The sequence below is a fragment of the Synchiropus splendidus genome, chromosome 17 (assembly GCF_027744825.2).
Source record: "Synchiropus splendidus isolate RoL2022-P1 chromosome 17, RoL_Sspl_1.0, whole genome shotgun sequence".
Taxonomy (NCBI): domain Eukaryota; kingdom Metazoa; phylum Chordata; class Actinopteri; order Syngnathiformes; family Callionymidae; genus Synchiropus; species Synchiropus splendidus.
In genome coordinates, this window is record NC_071350.1 from 9069495 (window position 1) to 9089723 (window position 20229).

The following is a 20229-nucleotide window of genomic DNA, read 5'->3' on the forward strand; positions in this document are numbered from 1 at the left end:
GCCACTTTGACCTGTCAGACAAGGCCTCTGCATGTTTGTGAGCTTGGCTCGTGGGAATCGCCAGACCATGATAAATCCATATTTCAAGTACGACTCCGGCTATTGTCTGTTTAAGACTTCCTTCTTCTGGGAAGTTGCGGACTGTTCTCCTATCTCTTCACTGAGCCTTTTCCTCTTTGAAGAAACTTTCCGAAGACGGCTGTTTCTGACTCATTTTGCGAGCTGGCGTGTTACACTTTGGCCCTAAAGTGACAAAGAATCCGGTTATTTTTCAAGGTTTTTCAAAATAAAACATCATTCAAACTCAGACAATACATAAAACGAAAAGAATTATTTCTTGTGCGGCCCGGTACCAATTGATCCACGGACCGGTAGCGGTCCCCGGCCCGGGGGTTGGGTACACGACTCGAACAACCTCCTCGTGAAAGGATTGATTTAAAGGAGAATCCATAGTCACCTAAAAAAGTCTGATACTTTGCAACGATGACCAGACGAAACAGTGGGGTGATAAGGGGAAATTTCAAGAGAAAAATTCCATGTTCGGATCAGGAACCACGTCAGACGGCAGGTGTGTGAAATCCACGGCCGGAGAGAGTGATCAGCAGTGGGCCGTGACATTATTTTCTGCCTCTTACCTATGGCCAGAGGGGGGACAGTCCACTGCTGCCTCCTGCTCTCTTCCCATCAGGGGTTTCCCCAGCAAGTCCGGCTCCTCCTCCACATCTATCTTGAGCAGCCTTCCTGATCATACCTGCCCTCTTCATGTCCTCCTACTCTCCATCCTCACTTGTGGTCTTACTCCTCCACTTTTAACTGGCAGCTCCATCCCCAGTCATCTTCGTCCTTTGTCTCTTCTCTCCACAAGTCCAAACCATCTGAGTTCAGTCTTTCTGACTTATCCTTACTTCACCCTAGAATTTTCCAACTGCCACCTCTGATTCCTGTTTCTCGTCAGTCTCTAAACAAGGGTTACAAATCTGCGGCCCGCGGGCCATTTCAGGCCGACAGAATGCAGTTTTGTGGCACACCCCGGGGTGCCAATTTTAGCATCGTACCAGCCCTACTTTGTCCAAAATGAGATGTACAGAAAACATTATCAGTGAATTCCAATGGATGGCATTTCAGCTCTACCTTGGAATGCTGTACTATTATGTCCCTGCTTGGGTAAAAGGTCTCACTACTGCACAGAGCAGCTTCCCTTTCACTCTTGCTGCTACACACAAATCACGATATCATCAGCAAACACCGTTGGGTTTTACACCTTTGGTCAGCATACACTTTGGATTGATATAAACAAGGCGACTGAAGAAACCTTTGTAATAACAGAGAATAAATCTGAACCTCCGACCGGGGATTTAAATGTGTTATTCACAAAGGATCAACTTCACACAATTACAAATACTTTGTTTTGCCTTTCTATCATGCAGGACAAGATGTCCTTCCCACTAAATTTCACTGCGAGCCATATGTGTTTTATTCTTGAAGACTAATATTGTTAACTTATTCTAGCGATGTTGACTCAACACTTATGTTTTTGTTGTTTATGTTGCATGTTTTATACATGGCTTAATATCGTATATGTCACCGCTTGGGTCCTGACATTTCAATCCTCTGTATTCAATGCACATGGGAGAATTGACAATAAAAGCTACTGTAACCTGAACCTATTGTAAATTCTTTTTGTCAAGCCGAGCAGCTGTTGCATTCCATGCAGTCATTACTCTGCAGCCTCCAGATCAAGAGTCACTTTTATAAACAAACATATCGCCACTGTTCCTACCTTGTGTCTGCAGCTGTCCACTAACATTTACAGCTCATGTGACAGCAATGCAAAGAGACTGGAAGACCGTGGCCCCGCACACGACATCCATTGCATGTCTGTCCCGCTTAAGCTCATGCATGAGCAAAATTCAAGAAGCGCCTTATGGTGTGAACATGCTTGTATTGAAAACATAGAGGCTCATTTGTAGGTATATCATTTGATTTATTTTGTACATACCAATGTCAAACTCTCACCTCTGCAGCTCAGCAAGGCAACACATTTATCGCCTCAAGATAGATACATACACCTGCCTTTCAGCAGAGGGCTTGAAAATATGCCATTGTTATTTCTTCATGACCTCGACAGCCAGATGTCACTACTCAAATCCTCAGTGAAAGATGAGAAATATCCTACTGTGGTCCACAAGTCAGGGAAGGGCACATTGTTTGCTTTGTTCGGCTCGTTGGCACCATACCGATAAACCCTGCCAGCGCTTTTCAAACTCGCTGCTTCCATTTGACAACGCAATTGCTTCATGTCCTTCAAAATCTGTCAAACCACCTCAAATATGTTCTTCAACGAATAAGTCTTCAAAGATGACAAAACTCTCTCAGGAACGGCGGCCGTGACACTCGTGTTTACCTGGCCTCGATTTTTCCGTGGAGCAGGATTCTGACAGTGTGATGTAGAGTGTTTGTACACAGTGTTAAACAACTCGTTGGCATGTGTCACACTCATTCCAGAGATCTGGCTGATGTTTTGACAGACGATCTGGACTGGTACTTGGCTTCTCTGCCAAACACGGAACGGTTTCTGCCTCCTGCACAAAGCTGATCCTGGCATCAAATACATTCCGTTTGGTTTTCGACAGAATGGTTTTGCAAGTAGATTAATGAAAATAAATATTGACAAGAAATGACATCTATTCATTTAGATATGACTCGCAAGCCATCATCATCTTCATCTCAGGTCACATTAAAAATATGAGTAAAAAAAAAACCCCACCAATATTCTAATGATGTAGAGCAGGGGTCTCAAACATGCGGCCCATGGGCAATTTGTGGCCTTCGGGATGCAGTTTTGCGGCCTGCCACTGCTATTTTAACCTTGGAGTGGCCCCCAGTCTGATGCTTATAAAACACTGTATCAACACTGTAAATTCCAATGGACAACATCCAAGTTTTAAGCACCATTCTTTCCAGATCTGATTTTGATCATACGGCCAGATGACATCCCTGCAGAAGGATACATAAATCGTACAAATGGAAGTCTAGTGAGACCTGCAATGCATGATGGGAATCCTCAAGACCAGGCCAGACATTTGCGGCCTGACTTGTGGTCTTCTTTTATCGCAAGCAGCAAACAAGGATAGTTTTCAAGCAAATAAATAACGTCACACGAAGCAAGGTGAGCAATGACAAAGCAAGACTCAGTCCACCAGCCCACTGGCGCCCCCCCAGTTCATCGAGTTTGAGGGTGAAATTTGAAAATGTGAACATGCAGAGCACTGACAGAAGAAACTCAAAATATGTAATCGATAGAGCAGAAACAAAGTGGAAGAAAGGAATAAGTTCAAAAAAAGTAAAATAGATAAGCACATTCGGTTTAGAGTTGAGACAAAAACCCTGAAAACATGCACAAAACCTTGCAAGAAAAGGCGCAGAAAATGAATTTTCAACGTTTTGATAACATTTCTGCCAGACACAGACAGTCAAAGGTCCACGTGGCCTCCAGGCAGCACACCACAATAGTCCTGTGTAAACAGTGTACTTCAAAACGTACAATTCCCAGTGCAGTAATTCTACAAGGCAAACAATCCAAAATAATCATCTCGGCGTGTGCGTTAATTGTACCGACTGAAACAAGCAGGACTTGTGGTAATTACGGAGTTTGGACAGTGTTGTGGAAACAATTAAGCCCCACAAATGCAGAGGAAGTGGCTCTCGCACAATAGCACCAATTTAAGAGTGACTGACAAGTGAAACAGAACCACAGCTGCGGAATATGTTCCACTCGTCCAAGAACTCAACAGAAGTCAGAAGTGGAAATTGGAAAATGATCCGTATCTGAGTGAAGGTCTGCTGTCAATTTTTCTTCCTTTAATCCGGAGCCCCCTCTCTTTTCCCCGCATGTGTGAAGGGTGACCTCCCAGTAAGAGGGTGACCCAGGTCTTGCTTATATGACTGACACCCACTGATAGATGGGTGACCTCTCAAAGGTCAGATGGGCACACCTGCTACCCAGGAGAACTAACACTTCCCTTAATGCTCTGGGGAACTGTGGGGGCATGAAGCAAACTGCATCCACCCACTGTGATGAAATGCTTCTGTCTGTGTGTCTGTGGACAGGAAGAGTAAACCCACAGGGCTCCAAGAAGCTTACGAGGTTGTATGATTCCGATATTTTTTGAGTGTTAAAAGAATGAATTTAACTTTCAGGGTCGGAGGAGATTCTGTAAAAATGACCACATGATTCATGTGTGACAGAAACATGACAAGTGCTGCAGCTGGTTTTTTTTCATGTCGTTCCATCTCTAGTCACGACAACAAAAAAAAAAAAAATGTATTTAAGCTTTTAAACAGTTTGTGACTTAGAACAAGACACTTTGCACTCCTCAGTGAAAGCGAACACCAGCTAGCACACAGACTAGTAGATAAGTTGAATACATTTTGGTTTCAGACATTGTATAAAATTTCACTTCTCTGACAACATATTGGACACATTTTCCCGTATTCACCGTCACTGACCATTAATCTTGATCGTATAACCGTTGACCAGTGTATTTGTCCATGACTTGGCTAAGATTTTTGAGAGAATATTGGGACCCCAGTGGATTAAATACCTACCTGAAAACTGCTTTTACAATAGCATCTTATCAATAGCACCAAATGCGATTCAACCTAAAGGCATAGACAAAAACCGCTGTGCCTCAACACCACCTTTAGACCATTGCAAGTACAGAATTCTAAGATCCTAATGTCAAGGCTGCTTGCTGCTCAGGAACTTCGCCGAAGTCCAGATGAGATTCAGACCCCAAAACTCTCTCACGCTTGTCTGTAGAGCAGAAAAATCTGCAGTTTGATGAAGCACTATTTGTAACAGAAAACTTCAAGGCTCTGAGTTGTTACACCAATTAGATACAAATGTGCAGCCGCTGCTGACACACGAGACATTTTATGGCTATAATCTGCATGTATTGAACAAAGTGAACATTGAAAACAGGTTTCTTGTCGGCACGCTGCCTCAGAAATGCTATCCTCTTTATGGAAGGGTAAACATCTCATGGTGAGACGCAGCTTAACCTACAAGGCAAACAAAGATACGTGTGGAAGAGCGCTCATCTGCAGCCGTAACACCGCAGGCTGAACTCGGAAAAACAATGAGCTTAAAAGAAAAAGCCACACATTCCATACTAACACAGTCGCTTAAATCTCCTCCAAATGCAACATACGTTTCTAATCTTCAAAAGCCGGTTTTATAACGGCTTAATGAGCGAGACCACAATAGAAAAACAAAGAGTTTATTCTCCTCCCCTGGAGAGTAAGTGGAACCATATGGGGCGGCGCGGAGCGCGGTCCAAACATCTGGGCGACAGAGGAAAATCAAAGCCAAGTGGCGCAGCAGACCCTGTGACCCAAAGAAGTCTGTGCGTGCCCTGACAAAACCTTGTCGAATGAAAAACCAGGCTCGGAACATGTTCTCCCGAGACCCCGAGCTTCCTCTTTATGAAAATGGCAGATCATACGGGGACCTGGACATGGTTAAAAGCAATAATCATTGACAGCTGTTGACTTACAACAGAACCTGGCCTCTGACAAACTCCTGGGAGAGAGAAAGGTTTGTTCATATAATGCGCAGGTCGCAGACTGTGTCCAGTTACCGAGGGCGGGAATCTGGGGGAACATGGTCCGATGACTATCGTTCTGTAGACAAGAATTTCAGCCCTAGTACTGTAGATATATGAACATATGAACTAACACATATGAACTTGTAATGAACTGTTTACTTGCTTATTCACTGTTAATAACCAGTAATTGTGGAGCAGGAACTACTGCTGTCTGGAGAGCAAACTGTTCCATTAAATAAAAACAATTAAATGCGATCCAAATATTTTAACGTTACGGCACATTTCTGAGGCTCACTTACGAAGGGTTGCTTCGCACAATGGTCTGTGACACCAAGAAACGGCACTCATCACTTTTAGGTTTTTGCAATTGCAGAGCGCCACCTGGGGACTTGGTGTCTAACTTGGACGCACAGGGTGGTGATGAAATCTCCTTATTAGCAGCACGGCGCTCGCTTTAATAGCCTTTAGCTAGTCTGCCCTGCTCTCCCGCTAACAACAAAGAAAGGTTCTTATCAGACCAAGCAGACTGAGGTTAAGCAGCAGCACCACCTGAGGGCTGTGTACTTTAGCTGGGGATTTATCGTCTCAGACTGAACCTCTCTTCTCTAGGCCCTTGTAATGCATCCTCGTATTTCTCACCGAGTCATCTTCCAACAACTAGCCCAAGTAGAAAAGAAAAAAAAAACTTTCCTCACATGTTTATTGACAACATGAGGAAGGTGTGGGAGATGGTTACGTGTCAAGGGTTTGGAGACAAAGGACGACTGCATGCCCTGGAGGTGCAATCATGTATTTTAATGCTCAACACAGATAAGGTTGAGCGCCGCATGTGCGAGTCCTCTGGGAGGGAAGTGGGGTGGAGCTGCCTCATGTCCAATCACATTATGCCAGAAGGGTTGTGGCCAAGCTAATTTATTCTTGAGTGCTCCCCCGGGACAATGTCTAGTCATAAAGACTCTGTCAGTCCTACCCCGCAGCAGGCTCCGCCGTCTGTGGGCAGAGGCTCCCGGGGGAGCTGAGCCCTCCCAGCAGTTTCAGCAATTAGAACGCCTCTCTCTGCAGTCTGGCACCCAGGACCACAGCGGATGGGACCACACGTTCACAGTGCGTCACGGACCAGAACTGACAAAACAACAGCGCTACTGCAAAAACAGTAATCTACACACAGGCCAGAGTTACCACCACCACCACCACCACCAAGCGCCTCTGGGCATCAGTGCAAGTCTCTGAGTGATGGTTCCAAGTTGACATGTCCGTGGCTGTCAAGCACTTTCTCAACACGTCTCCACAGACTACTGTCAGTTTGTGGAAAGTTTCATAAAACCTCTTTACTAAAAACTGGGAGGAACTTGTATTTGCATACAACAGGAAAAAAAAGCAAGTGAAGGATAAAGGATCATAAAAACTATAATCCAGATTAAGTAGCAACTCGGCGCAGGGGCCAGCGTTGTCTTCCATCACCAAACGCTGACTGCTTCAAAATCCCACTAAGCCATTCGCCTCGGAAGCATAAAGTCCCTCGAGGAAGCAGGTGGACTGTCAACATGGCGCCAAGAAGAAGGCACTCTGCCAAGACCGTTCTGCGCTGGAGCAACGTCAAATGAACTGACAGCCTGTAAGAGACCACTTTATCGTCTTCATTAAATCCAGCTTAGAGAGCAGTGACGGAAAGAAAACCAATCCATTTTGTCTCTGGAGCAGACGGAACATTTAGCGCACATTCAAGACCCAAAGACAATGTCAAGGTTTTTTTGAACCGGAATAAGGCGAAGGCATTCTTACCTTGGTAGGTCAGTCAGATTGAGTATACGTTCACATCAACTCGGAGACACTTGTCATGCTGCTCACACCCAAACTACCACTGGTTTGCAGGCAGCGACACGACTTTCTGCCTCTCAAGTCATTGACTCAGTTCATTTATGCTTCTCATTTCACTCCTCAGTCTCGTAGATGAACGTCACTCTCCGTATAGGTCACGGTAAAACAGATATTTCAACTTCAGAGTCGGCAAGTACGAGTTGCTTGAAGCGCCCTGAAGAAGCGATACGGCAACGGTTTATGTAGCACGTAATGGCAGCGCTACATTGACTTGACATGTAAATCAGGAGGTTTTTGTCATGTTTACACACGCGATAATAAAAGTTTACATTTTTCTCCCACAATTGGATAAAACTCTTCACATGCATTTTGTATGATTTTAGCCACACCAGGCTTTTAGCTCGGAGGGCGTCTGCAACACGTGAAAAAATGGACGCCAGATTCTCGACTGTAGCTTGGCCGCCAGATTACAGTGGTATATGGCAGCATCTGGCGGCCAAGCTACGGTTAAGAATCGGGCGTCCATTTTTTCACGTGGTGCAGACGCCCAGACGCCCTCCTAGCTAAAAGCCTGAGCTGCACTGAGGTAATAATAATATGGTTTCAACTGGTCAATGAAGTTTCGGAGAGAGTGTGAAGGCGAATTCAACACGCGCAAAAGCGCTTTGTGTTAATACAAAACATGGAGACTTTCATGTATCACGTGTGCGTAAAATATCAGTTCAAAATACGTCCATCACTTTGATTGGAGCTTAGTCTGGTGGATTAGAGCGGCCCCCCGTCCCTGCACCCTCATGCGCAGGGTTAGCGCCGCACAGAAGGATTAAGGAGGTAATGAGATACGCCGGGCGATGGTGATTGTGTTGTGCTGGTGAGGGATTGAATGCTCGGGGCTGTATACGTTCTTCAGGGGGTTGTTGGCCTGCTGTGCGCAATCGCACGAAGGGCTCCCCAGGCCATTAGCGTGGTTCCCCAGGACGTCGTGGTATTGTTGGCCCCTGCAGAGCGACGCTCAGCTGGAGCTTCACATCTCACTGCCTCACAGCCAAGAACCTGCCATTAGAGTAGATAAGGATCCTATCAGCCAGTAGCACACGCTCACGCTCACGTCCAAGCGTATGTGTGAGTGCCACGGAGGAGAATGTCTTTGCTGGGAGTCACGGGGCGACTGCAGACACACTTCAGCGTCTGGGCTGCTTTTCTCAACAGCTCTCCTTCTTTGAGAGGATTGTGTGGTTCCTAGCCAGAAGCGCATCAGAGATATAAAACAGAGTTTCATTGATTTTTCGACGTCCCATTTGCGTCATAGGTCTTTTTCGCCACTTCCGCGCAAAATGTGAAATTAAATGCAAACTTTAAAGCGGCTTTGAACTCCGCTGTCACTTATCGTAGCATTCCGTTTCGACAACAACACGGCCAGCAGCCAGAGGGAAATCCACAGGGTGAGATGTCTGACAGAGATTCCTTTCCCTCTGTCTGACTCAGACTTACAACCACCCCCACCAAACCCAGCTCTTCCTCCTTTCCTCCTCTCGTGCTGCCCTCTATATGAATCCCTCCCATGGTCTGCTGCTTCTCTGTAATGAGTAGCTGGAAATGACAGCTTAAATCGCCGCCTGTGGCCGAAGCACAGGCCTGTTAATGACAGAAGAGAACAGAGGGCCATTTGCATCAATCAGAGCTAAATCACTTTTTATGATAATGCCGGAGAAAAAGAGCGGCTTCCTGCATGATGATGTCGGAGCTCCTCTCTCGCTCTGGTGGGCTGTTCTGATGCCTGTTAAGGGATACGTCAGCACTGGACTGACAGCAGGAGTAAAGAGCACAAGATCCTAACTTTAAAATAGATGTGCAATATTCCAATATCCACCACCAGAACTTGGGGTTTTGAGTCCCATAACAAAGACAGAGAGACCCAACACAAGACAAATCTGACCCCATCACTGAGTCGGTGACCTCATGTGTTTGTGCCATTGCAAGGTCCGCTGGACCATTTCATCACCCATACTGTCATGATACAGTGAATTCTGATGGCTGTTGCTTTTAGAGACAGACAGACAGACAGACAGATAGACAGATAGATAGATAGATACTTTATTGATCTCTGAAGAGAAATTCCCAAAACGAGAAATTCCCATTTTACACAAACTACAGTAGTTAGTCCACTGGCTTGGAGCAGGGGTGTGAAACCAGTCCTCATTGGGTGCATGTCAGGCCTGGGCAAAGTGCGGCTCGGGTGCCATATTTGGCCCTTTGCCTGTGTTTTTGTGGCCCTCATGGGGTCAGACTAAAACTATTGCAACTGATAAGTTGTAATAGTTTTTTTAATCCTGTTTCTGTTTTTGCCAGAACTAGTTCAACAGTAAATACAACAGATTCATGACAATTTTTTTGTTTCTTCTTTTCATTGTAGTATTTTCCTCAAAATTTGTCAAAAGAAAATTCAAAATATTTAGATGTTCGATGTTTGGTTCATAGTTTTATTAGGATTTTTATTCATTTAAGATGCATGTAAAATTATTTTTTTGCAGGGTTCATGCCATATTTACACTTCTTAATATCCTTGTTTCCATGTGGTATGGTTGATTTCGTTCATGTAACTAACTGTACCTAAGTACTACGACATAGTCATCGCTGGCTTTTTTTTGGCTTGATGCCCCTCACAGTCACAGTTTATAGTGTGACCCTTCAGGAAAGTTAACTGTCCACCTCTGCTTTACTTTGTGCTGCTCACCAAATTCAAAAGTGATTCAGAGAACTTGATCCTTATTTTCAGCTAAGACGGCAACTTGATTTTGTTCCACAAAAAAAACACCAACTCGAGCATTTATTTTTATGATAATAGCGTGATAAAAATAAAAAGTGGCCAGCAAAGTTCAGAGACTTCCTTAAGAAAGGAACACACTTGTCGATTATTAAGAGGTTTCCACCAAGGGGGAAGGAAACAAGGAAGCAGAGGGGGGAAGTTTTCATCTGTTTTGATTTGTTTTAATCATGACAAGGGAATCTCAGTCCATTCTGTTGTCTCCTTATACAGTGTGTCCGACCAGTTTCCGAGATTTTCCGTTAAAAAGGAACCAAAAACCAACAAACCATGTCCAATTTCATGATGTGTTATCCGCTCTATTCCTCTTTGTTTTAATATGTTTGGTTACATGAGATTTTATTGCCTTTTATTTAAGATGTGACAGTGTGCCACGATTGTTTACATGTAGCCGAAGCTCTACGACAGTATCACCATACAGTTCTAATGCTAGCTTGACTGCTTCAGCTCTATAGATCCCAGAATGAAAGTAAGTCATAAGTTTCATAGCTTCTTTAACACATACGTCTGGGTGAAGCTCATTCGTCCAATGTTCGGAGCATCACACACCTTCCCATGACACAAGCCTCTGTATGTTACAGCCAAATATTTTCCTTAACACACAGTGCCACAGCTGAGTGGGTGCTTCACAACCAAACAAGTCATATATAGTAGCACCACACAGAGTGACGGTCTCCTCCCGCATCCAGTCACCAAGCGTTCTGCGGTTTAATTCCATCTGATGTGACATTCTCTCTTGCTTTAATTAATTCTGAAGTGCTCTGATTAAATGCAATCAATTCAATTGCACGCGCAGCAGGAGCATCCTGAACAAAGATCATCAGCGAAACTATCACAAACACAATCAGATGACATAACGTTTCATTTGCATATGATGGTAGCGGAACAAGAGTGAGGTCTCTTCCCAGAGGTAACACACGGGCAACAAGTCATCTCCAGACAGGTCCTCCTGCACACGTGTCAAGACTTGAAGGAACGTGGACTCACCTCAGAGGGCGCCCTCAGAAACACCCATCATCCTCGGCGGTGCGCCGCAATAAGTTGCATATAAAGGCAAAATTCCCAGCAAAAAAAAAAGCCATAGACTTCCATGTGTGAAGAAGAAAATAATGTTCAAATGGCCATGAATAATGTGCTGAAAGTGTTGCCAAAGCCTGGCAGTTCAGAATGACAGAACAAAACATTCCAATTTGTCACAAAGGCAGACTTTGACAAGCGCAGAATTCTCACCAACACACAGACAGGCATGACAATGCCCCTTCAGGCGATTGCCTTCTTCTCCTCCTCCTCCTCCTCCTCACTCCCTGCAGTCTCCATCTCTCTCACCTCCTCTCGCTCTCTCTCTCTCTGCCACAGATGGCTTCCTGTGAGTGCAGGGGAGGGCATGGCTGCTCCGCACTAATCCCCAGCCACACAGACGGAAAAGCTTGTTAAAGCACTTGCTGATCACCACAAAAAGTCAAACTAGAGCCAGGGAAAGGTCACCAGGAATTAGGCAATGCTCAAACTCCAAAGGCTCGCCTAATTCCCCTGATAAGCCCCTTTGAAACTCAACCTGTTCTGGCTGTGCCATGGGCTCAGCCCTTCCTAGCAGTAAACCCCTCTTCTAAATCTAGCTGGATCTTATTTGCACAATGAGAACTCTCTCTCTCTCTCGCTCACATACACACAGAGTCACAGCTGCACACACCACAGAGGCAACAGGCCGGGCTTTCACCAATGACTTCACTGAACAATCCACCCCAGAACCAAATCAATGAGCCCATATGTGTTTGAAATGACCCAGACACAACTGGAGGGCTTTAAGTGAGAGTTTCTATACGTTTCAGAGATTCGTTTTTTCGCCAGACAAAAGAGAAACGGCATGTTTGTTGAAGGTAAAAAGAACACACCTGTTCACCTGACAACTCACCTGCAACTGACTCTTCAGCGCAACCACACCACAGGACTGACTAGGTTCTACACACGACACCGGCATGTCGAGCTGGAAGTCGGCGACTATCTGAATACACGTGCCAGCGTTTCATCTCAGCATCATAAAGATGACAACACAGATAGAGGGCATAGTAGTGGAATGACAACGTCGACAGAGTTAGCAAAAAAGCCAACATTTCAGTTGGCTACAATGACAGATTGTAACGCCTTCAAATATGCAAAAATCCAATCATGAAGCAGAAGCTGCCCAACGCTTGTCTTAGCTTCAGCAACCCTGAGAATAAATCCAAAGATTCTATGCCGCTAAATGCTAGTATCTTCAAGCGGTAATACCTGCTACTTTGAGCCATGGAACCAGGGGAATCTAGACATGTCACCAGTCCATATAATGCAGCAGCCACTCTCACACATCCAGTAGTCCCCACGTTAATAGGTGTTAAGGGGACACAAAGGAACGCCATGATAAAAACATCAGCCAAAAAGGGCCCAGGCTTGATGCAATATAGAGGCTTTGAATGGTTTATCTGACAAGAGTTTGCACAAGAAGAAGCCTAGATGACTAAGAGTGTTTGAGCTAAGAAAGAGTTCACCTCATTTACCTCACACATAACCATAAAACATGACCTCATTCCACTGCATCGGTTCACTCTTGTGTCGCTTGTCCTCAAGTCTTTCATTTTCTCAGTCAGGATTGTAATTTCAGGAGTCTTGAAAAGCAGATGCAGTTAACAATCTGGCACTTAGGTTTGCTCATGTGCCACATGCCAACATCTCGCTCAAGGCCGGCACACACAAAACAACTTTTACACTTCAGTTTCAGTCAGTTTTTTTTAGATTAGAATACTGTACGACGGACTGACGCCTTGCAAGTGTGAATTCACTTGAGAGAAGAGCCGGAGAGAAAGTCACAAAAGTTGTTCCTAATTATAACTCACTTGCTTTAGAAGAGCTGGTGGGTACTATAGCAAGGGAAACCTGCTGATATGAGTCGGTGCAGAGTCTGTGTGGAGCCAACATGCTCACAAAACCCGCCATTCCCACACAGCCAACGGACCAGAGACGCACCTCTGTTCAGGCCAGCGAAGAACCATGAGTGATATGAGGATGACGGACATGAGAGGAAAAGTAAGTTCTGCTAGTAGCATGTTAGCGGGTAATGGCCCCTGTGGACGAAGTATTGATAATGTACCTCTTGCACAAAAGACAAAACTGAGCCAGTGCCAGCAGGTGGTGGTTAAATATATCGCGACTGGAGGACGGAGAATTTCCACCATTGTTATGTCTGTTCGTGTCTCATTAGAGCTATGAAGTCAGGTAGTAGCAGCAACATGGTTTCCGGTGGTACTGCTCCGTTTGGTCCGTACCCGTACGCTTTGTGGGAATGTGCCGATATACGGAGGAAATGGCACCATCCGTACAGGGATCTGTAGGTATTGCTGTACGCGCATTGCTAGCTAGAATCTTCAGCAGCCGTATGTGACAGACAAAGGTTGACGGCAACACGTCTGTAGGCCGATGCCTTTCTCCAGCGCCCCTCATTAACAGCCCATAATGGCTGGCAAACTTCTCGCGCCATCCTGGCTCCCTGTCATTAGCAGCTGGCACTGAGGTGGGGAGACGAGTGGACATTGGCAGCACCCCACCACAACTCAAGTGCACGCAGGGAGTAGGAAATGAGGAGGGAAATAGCAGGAGATAGGTCGCGCTCGAGGGAAAGACATGCACATCTCAGTAGATTTAATTAAAAGCGGGTTGAACAGATGGGGGAGACGGAGTCAAGTCCAACAAGAGACGGCTCATCTGTCCGGGATTCCACCCGTTTCCCCGTCACTCTCCTTTTTCTGGCTCTTTATTTCAGATAAATTCTTGGCTCAATCCAAAGCTTCAGCGCAAGCAGACGGAGGACAAAAACACAAACTGTCGCACAGTGAACGCAGGCGCTCGATGGAGCAGAGGTTTTGGTTCTGCAGGGGATCATTATGGGCTTGGCATGTCGACCTGCTCGGATCTGGCATGTTGGGCAGAAACTAAGCCCTTATTAAAAGGTAATCCAGGCGAACGCTGCGGAAAATAAAAGAAGTGTTTGCACAAAAGATAGAACCACCAGCCACGGATTTAGCCAGACAGACGGGAAGGTCACCGGGTGCAGGGTTTTAGATCAGAAAAAGAGATCAAGCTCGCCTGTGGGTCTTTTCCCCTTCAACGTCCCATAAGAAGTCTCTTTTCATTCAAACGCAATCATCACCGTGCAGTAATATGACCTTCACGGCTGCATGTTAAAAGGAGCAAAAGCAAAGCATTCAGCTCCTCGGGTCCCTCTGGCCATTAGTGGAAACACAAAGGGATCACAGAAACAAGCAAAAACCTTGAAAAGAATTTTAAAAAGCACTCGCGCGTCACGCAAAACTCCAAATCCGCTGCTGTAGCATGTTCATTCAGCTGTTGTCCTTTTTCCCCAAGTGCTTGACATCTGAAAATCTTTTTGCAAAGATAATGGAAAGTGTTCATCTGATCCATTTAAGTCCCTAGTTTTGCAGGTTTTTCTCCCCCCCCCCCGCCTCACCTCAATTCCCCGCTACATTAATCTTATTATCCTTTGAACCTTTGTGTTGGGAGTCGGGGCAAAAAGCTCTGAACTGATGATCCCAGTTTGAACCGTGGCACTTCTATCTCGATAGTGTGGCGTCTGAAAGGGCCGTCTGAATGGGCTTCTCACATGCCTTCTGAGTTTCATGACACAATGTTGCGTCTGCTTTGCAAGGGATAAATGAAGCGTGTGAAAGTCTAAGCAAAGCCCTCATTTTCCAGTTAATCAAATCTTCCCCTAATCAAATTAGCGCGCATAATTCCTCTGGATACGTGGTACAAAAACAGCATTATCCCCCCTCTCCGACGCTGAAAGGCAGGGAATCAGCGTGGTGGCTCTCTCTCTCTCTGTCTCTCCTCTGCATGAGCGACCCACAAAGGAAAGGGAGGCGAGGGAGGGCCGTGGGGCGAGGAGCTCTTCCCAGCGGCCGAGCAGAGAGAGGCAGCGCCGGGGTAAACTTTGGCAGCGTTTAAGTTCCCAGCTCATTAAAAAGCCTGGCTCAGCCGCCACCTCCAGGGAGCACTGGAGCGTTGGCTAATGAGGTACTTGTTTAATTTTCTTTCAAAGGCCTGGACATCTGTGACACCCCCCACTGAAACCCTTCCTTCCTCCCAGCGCTCAGCCTTCCACCCCCGGCTTCATCTTTCTTCCCTTCCAACCCCACACAAAGCCCATCTATCAATGGGCCGCAGGCCTCTCTCTCTGTCTCTCTCTCCGGTTTGATGAAGTGTCTCTCATTGAATAAGGCAGATAATACATTTGGAGGAGAGCAGGACAATCGCCATTAACTCGGATCTCTGCGCAGTCAGAGCCCATCATGAAAACTCAATAGTGGTCAAGCTAAAATGGATAAATGTTCACGCTCTACCGTAACATTCGAATTGATTTCCCTTCATGAGATAATCCGCCGGCCTCAAAAGTGGTCTTTGCCACTCCGGTTGACCCCCGCTCCGTCCCTCTTCAGAAACACTGACACGACAGACATAGTTGCCGTCCAGTCATCTGTTTCTGAGGCATGTGCTTCTACCCGTCACCTGGCAACCTACGGGTGTGAGGCTCCATCTACGCGCCGCGCAGCCTCGGGAGACATTAAAGGCACCTTGCTCTCTACCCGTCTCTGTAATTGGAATTCAAAGCAGCAACTGGTGTGTCTCTCTTCATTGGTCACTTCCACTTACTCTATAATGTGTCTCGATTCTTTCATTATGAGAGCTGTCTGACTCATATTTGCACCTTGATGCCCATCTAATGTCTTAAAGCACCGGCAGAATACAAATGCGCTTGTTCCGCTGCCTTCATTTCCTGCCTGCCGTCATTGGCAGTCGCCAGTTGTCCGTTTTAAAAAAGGGATAATGGAGGAGGCAGGAGGACAAAACATATGCTGCGCCGGTAGCATGCAGCCGGCCCAGTTAAAAAGCCTCGTGAAAACATGAGTTCATTTACACAATGTAAACAGGCTTCAACAATGTGTCTTGAGGTCAGCGGGTCAAACCCATGGATCATGCATCAGCTGGCACGTGGTTATTGTTCGCCTGAGCGCGTGAGAGAGAGAGAGAGAGAGTGCGACAGAAGGAAGATGTGCAAAAGAGGCCTTTGGGCTGAGGAAGACGAAAATACCCAGCTATTATTAGTGTGACACTGGAGCGCACCATCTGGGTTATCTAATGAGCCTTTATTGTGCTGTTAAAAAGAGCCGCCAGTTCATTCCCCTTGAACAAGGAGCCTGTAATTGTAAATCAGCGGTATTGTTCCAGCAACAGTCAAGCCTGATGGTTATTTTAACTCATGCAATATGATCTTAGCTGCCGATCATCTATCATCCAGCAGAGGGGATTGTGTGTCATAGAGCATTTCATTCCAGTGTGTGCCGAGGTGGGCGACTCAGGTTACCGTAAACCAGGGGCCGAAAGCTCGCCAGATGATCTTCTGCCCGCCGCTACATAGTCAAGGGGAAGGCGCCTGAAACGAGGATCCTCTACTCCATTCATTTCAGTTGTAACCAGCTAACTTCTAACTTAGCACCATGCAAATACTTGAGGATGTGCTGAGCCATGTTCTAGTTTGTTGCTAAGACATTACCGCACTGGCCGATGCTGAGGAAAACTGGGTGGAAACCCTCTTTGTACAAAGTCAGATGGCTATGAAGCAGTGTAGAACACACACACATCCTCGTACTTTTCTCCTTGTTCGGACCTTTGGAGGTTTCTCATTGACTTTCATGCTTTCCTCAGGCTCTCTCCCTAAACCTGACCATCCAAAACAAGTGGCTCACCTTAACCAGGACCTAAACCAGATGTAAACCCAATGATAATGACCCCGTTATTGTGAAGCTTTAATCCTCAAATTTAGTCTTAACTTTCTTAGGGATGGCAAAGCGGACTTGACTAAGGCAAGCGGCCTCACAGAATTGGTCCTCACAAGAATAGATAAAGCAATGCCACACACATAAACTCATGGTGACAGCGCCACCTCTTTAAAGAGGGTTACATTGGGGTTAGGGCGACGAATTTGTGCAGGGAAATGAAAGAAAAGCAAACAAGGTGGACAGACAGATGAGTAATGGAAAGCTTGCGACACGCAGAGTTCCCAATAAAATGTTAAAGGCCCTTTTAAAGGCTTTCAAACGACGAAATAAAGTATTGCAATACTGACAATCTACCCAGTAAATTGGACATTAACTTTGATTTTGGAAGTTATTACTATTTTTTGAAAGCAATACCGCGACAGTATATGGTACTTTGTCTCTTCAGTCCTGCAACCATGCAGCGTCTGACAACTGGACAGCAAAACTTCATTTATTCAGATCAATCTTGAGAGTTTTCCACACGCATAAAAGAGTGAGATAGTAATGTAAAACCGCCTGGAAAGTTTAAGATACGCAACACTTTGGCAAACATTCACCAGTCCCTTTTCGGCGGAATCATTCCTTCTTCACTTTGACCCACACAATCCAACACATTTGGAAAAGCTCTGAGGCAAAACATCACCCCCGCACCCCTGCCCTCACAGCATCACCACAGCCCTGACCTCGGCCTCCGTGCCAGGCATCACAGGCCGGCTGTCGCTGGTGCTCCACATTGCTTTGGGCAGGTCCACATGACCGATCGTTGACGGCGTGGAAACCAAAGGCTAGGGGTCAGTCCAGAACACATCCACAGCAGCACCACAGTCAGGACCCTGCAGCCGTTTTCTAAACACATGTACAAATGAAGCTAATGGCAGGGGTCACGTATTGACTGTAAAAGCCAAACTCAACTTGTAGCAAACACTTTTTTTCTGGGTGACAATCCATGACAATGTCAGGTCCAAATTATGAAGTAGACGCAGGATTAACTGGAGATATTTAATACCAATCTGAAAGCTGAAGCGAGTAAAGCCTTCAGCCGCTGCGTTTCTGAAAACACCCAGCAGAGATGTCTGCAAACATTTGGTGTGGAGAAAAGTAAAAATCCATCAGTCAAGTTAACAAAAGGTCACTGGAGAGGGCAAGGATCGCTGGCAAGTCACTGCCTTCAGCAAGACCTCCACACAGAAGCCGTCTGGAAGTGAGAGGAGAGTGGTCAGTGTGTTTGGGGCGCTGGAGGTGATAACCACTGACTCGCCAGCCAAGATTCAAGACAAAAGATATCTGCTCACCCGGAGTTCACAGAAAACATCATGAAACACTGAAGTAGGAGTGAGTGAGAAGGTAAACTTTTCAGGGTCTCACGAAGCTGAAAAAACGCAGCAGGTTTATCATGATTTTGAGATGCTGTTTGTGCAACCAGCACTTGAATAGCTACCGTCGAGACCAGGTTGGCTTAGATCGTATTACTTCCTGAAGTTTCTGAGAAGATATTTACGTTTTCAAATAAAAAAAACAAGTGAAAGTGGAAAACTGCTGAAAGGAAAACTCTGTTTTTATATAACCTATATAAGTTCTGTTATAAGTTCATCAACACAATCCTTGGTTTGAAATGACTTTATCAAGATTTTGGGACTCTTGAATTCAACGAAAATAATAGGTTGGACTCATTATGATTCTGTTTTAGTTCATTTTAATTCTTCCATTTTCTGTGAAGCTGCAAAATGAATATTTGGTCATTTTTGAAAGTTTATCAAACCAAATCCAGCTTGAACTGGTTTCCCTCTGGTCCATGTGACGAAATAAATACAGTAGATGTAAAAACACAAACACTGTGTAGTTCGACCGGAGGTGACTGGCTGTTGCACATGTACACACAAAGACTTGAGAAGGATCCCGAAATATTTCTATTCAAGTGCAGGGAAATATATGCTCAGAAACCAAATGTACTCAAATTACGTCTCTCTCCTTTTGTTTTCAACAGAAAATCCAAATGAAGTCTTCCCCTCTCAGTCAAACAAAAGACGTATAATAACACACTAACTCATGACAAATCATCTCATGGTGTGCTGTGTTATTGTAATATTGAATGCCCTGCTGTGCATCAATTACAAATACAAAAACTGTTTGCCACTGTAAACAAAGAAAATGCGACTGTTCAATAGGGAAAGACCAGCAACTGTGCAAAAATAACTGTCAAAATGAACAAGTCGATCTTTATTTAAACAACACATTTCAGACATTCTAAAATGTTTTACAGTTAGAATCAGGCTTTTAGCTCGGATTTTGAAACAGGGTGACCAAAACCCCGCCCCCAACCCATAACCCCGCCCCTTACCCCACCCACTCCTGTCATCAGAGTCAGACATCCCATCAACAGCAGCGCGCTTCCATGCCGCGAGTGTCGTGAAATCACCACAAGTTCACGGCGGTAAACAAATATGGCGACCATGATGGTCAAAATACGGTTGTGAAAGGTTAGAGAATCTGCGAATTTGGATCATATTCTGCGAAATTACCAAGCAAAAACACAATGTAAACCAGTGAGATGACACTGCGAGTTGGGCATTATACAGGCACTAATAATACAGTTTTGAGTGTTGGAGGGTGTCTACTTTTTCACGTTATGCACTTTAGGGCGTACGCTCAAGATGCCCTCTCGCTAAAAGCCTGGTTGGAATGAATCTGAGAATAAAAATATTGCATTAAAACTAGAGCTGGGGCTTAAACACATTAGTTTTATGTAACTAATTCAAGAAAAATTGACACGAAAAATGATATTTATTTTTATTATTCACCCCAGAGAACATTTTGGATGACAAATTCTCAAGTATTAATCCAGCAGTATTTTGACTTTAATTTTGGGGTTGACGTGAAATAAATAAAAAACCTTGATAATCCTACTTGAAACAAAAGAAAATGCTCGGTTTTAAGCGAGCCAGTTAACAGTTTCAGCCACCTCTTCACACGATTAAGGTCAGTGGTCATGGAACAAAAGCCCATCGAGAGCTCCGGAGAGGCTGACAAGGTTTAGTCAGCAAGATCATTTGCCATCTGTACAGGAATGTAACGCTGAGCGCTGCTGTTCCCGCTGTTTAATGTAGCTTCTAAT

The 20229-nt window shown here is 45.2% G+C and overlaps 1 protein-coding gene across 12 annotated transcripts in view; it reads right to left on the minus strand.

Annotated features, from left to right (window-relative positions):
- Window positions 1–20229, minus strand: part of auts2a (activator of transcription and developmental regulator AUTS2 a) — a 274712-nt gene that overhangs the window by 45638 nt on the left and 208845 nt on the right. The window contains exon 1 of one of the 12 annotated variants that reach the window (XM_053848003.1): window positions 11482–12055. The exons of the other annotated variants lie outside the window; for them this stretch is intronic. Coding sequence (XP_053703978.1) covers window positions 11482–11499 — 18 coding nt within the window. The 5' untranslated portion in view covers window positions 11500–12055. Of the gene's footprint in view, window positions 1–11481; window positions 12056–20229 lie in introns of those variants that run through there. 12 annotated transcript variants of the gene reach the window in all.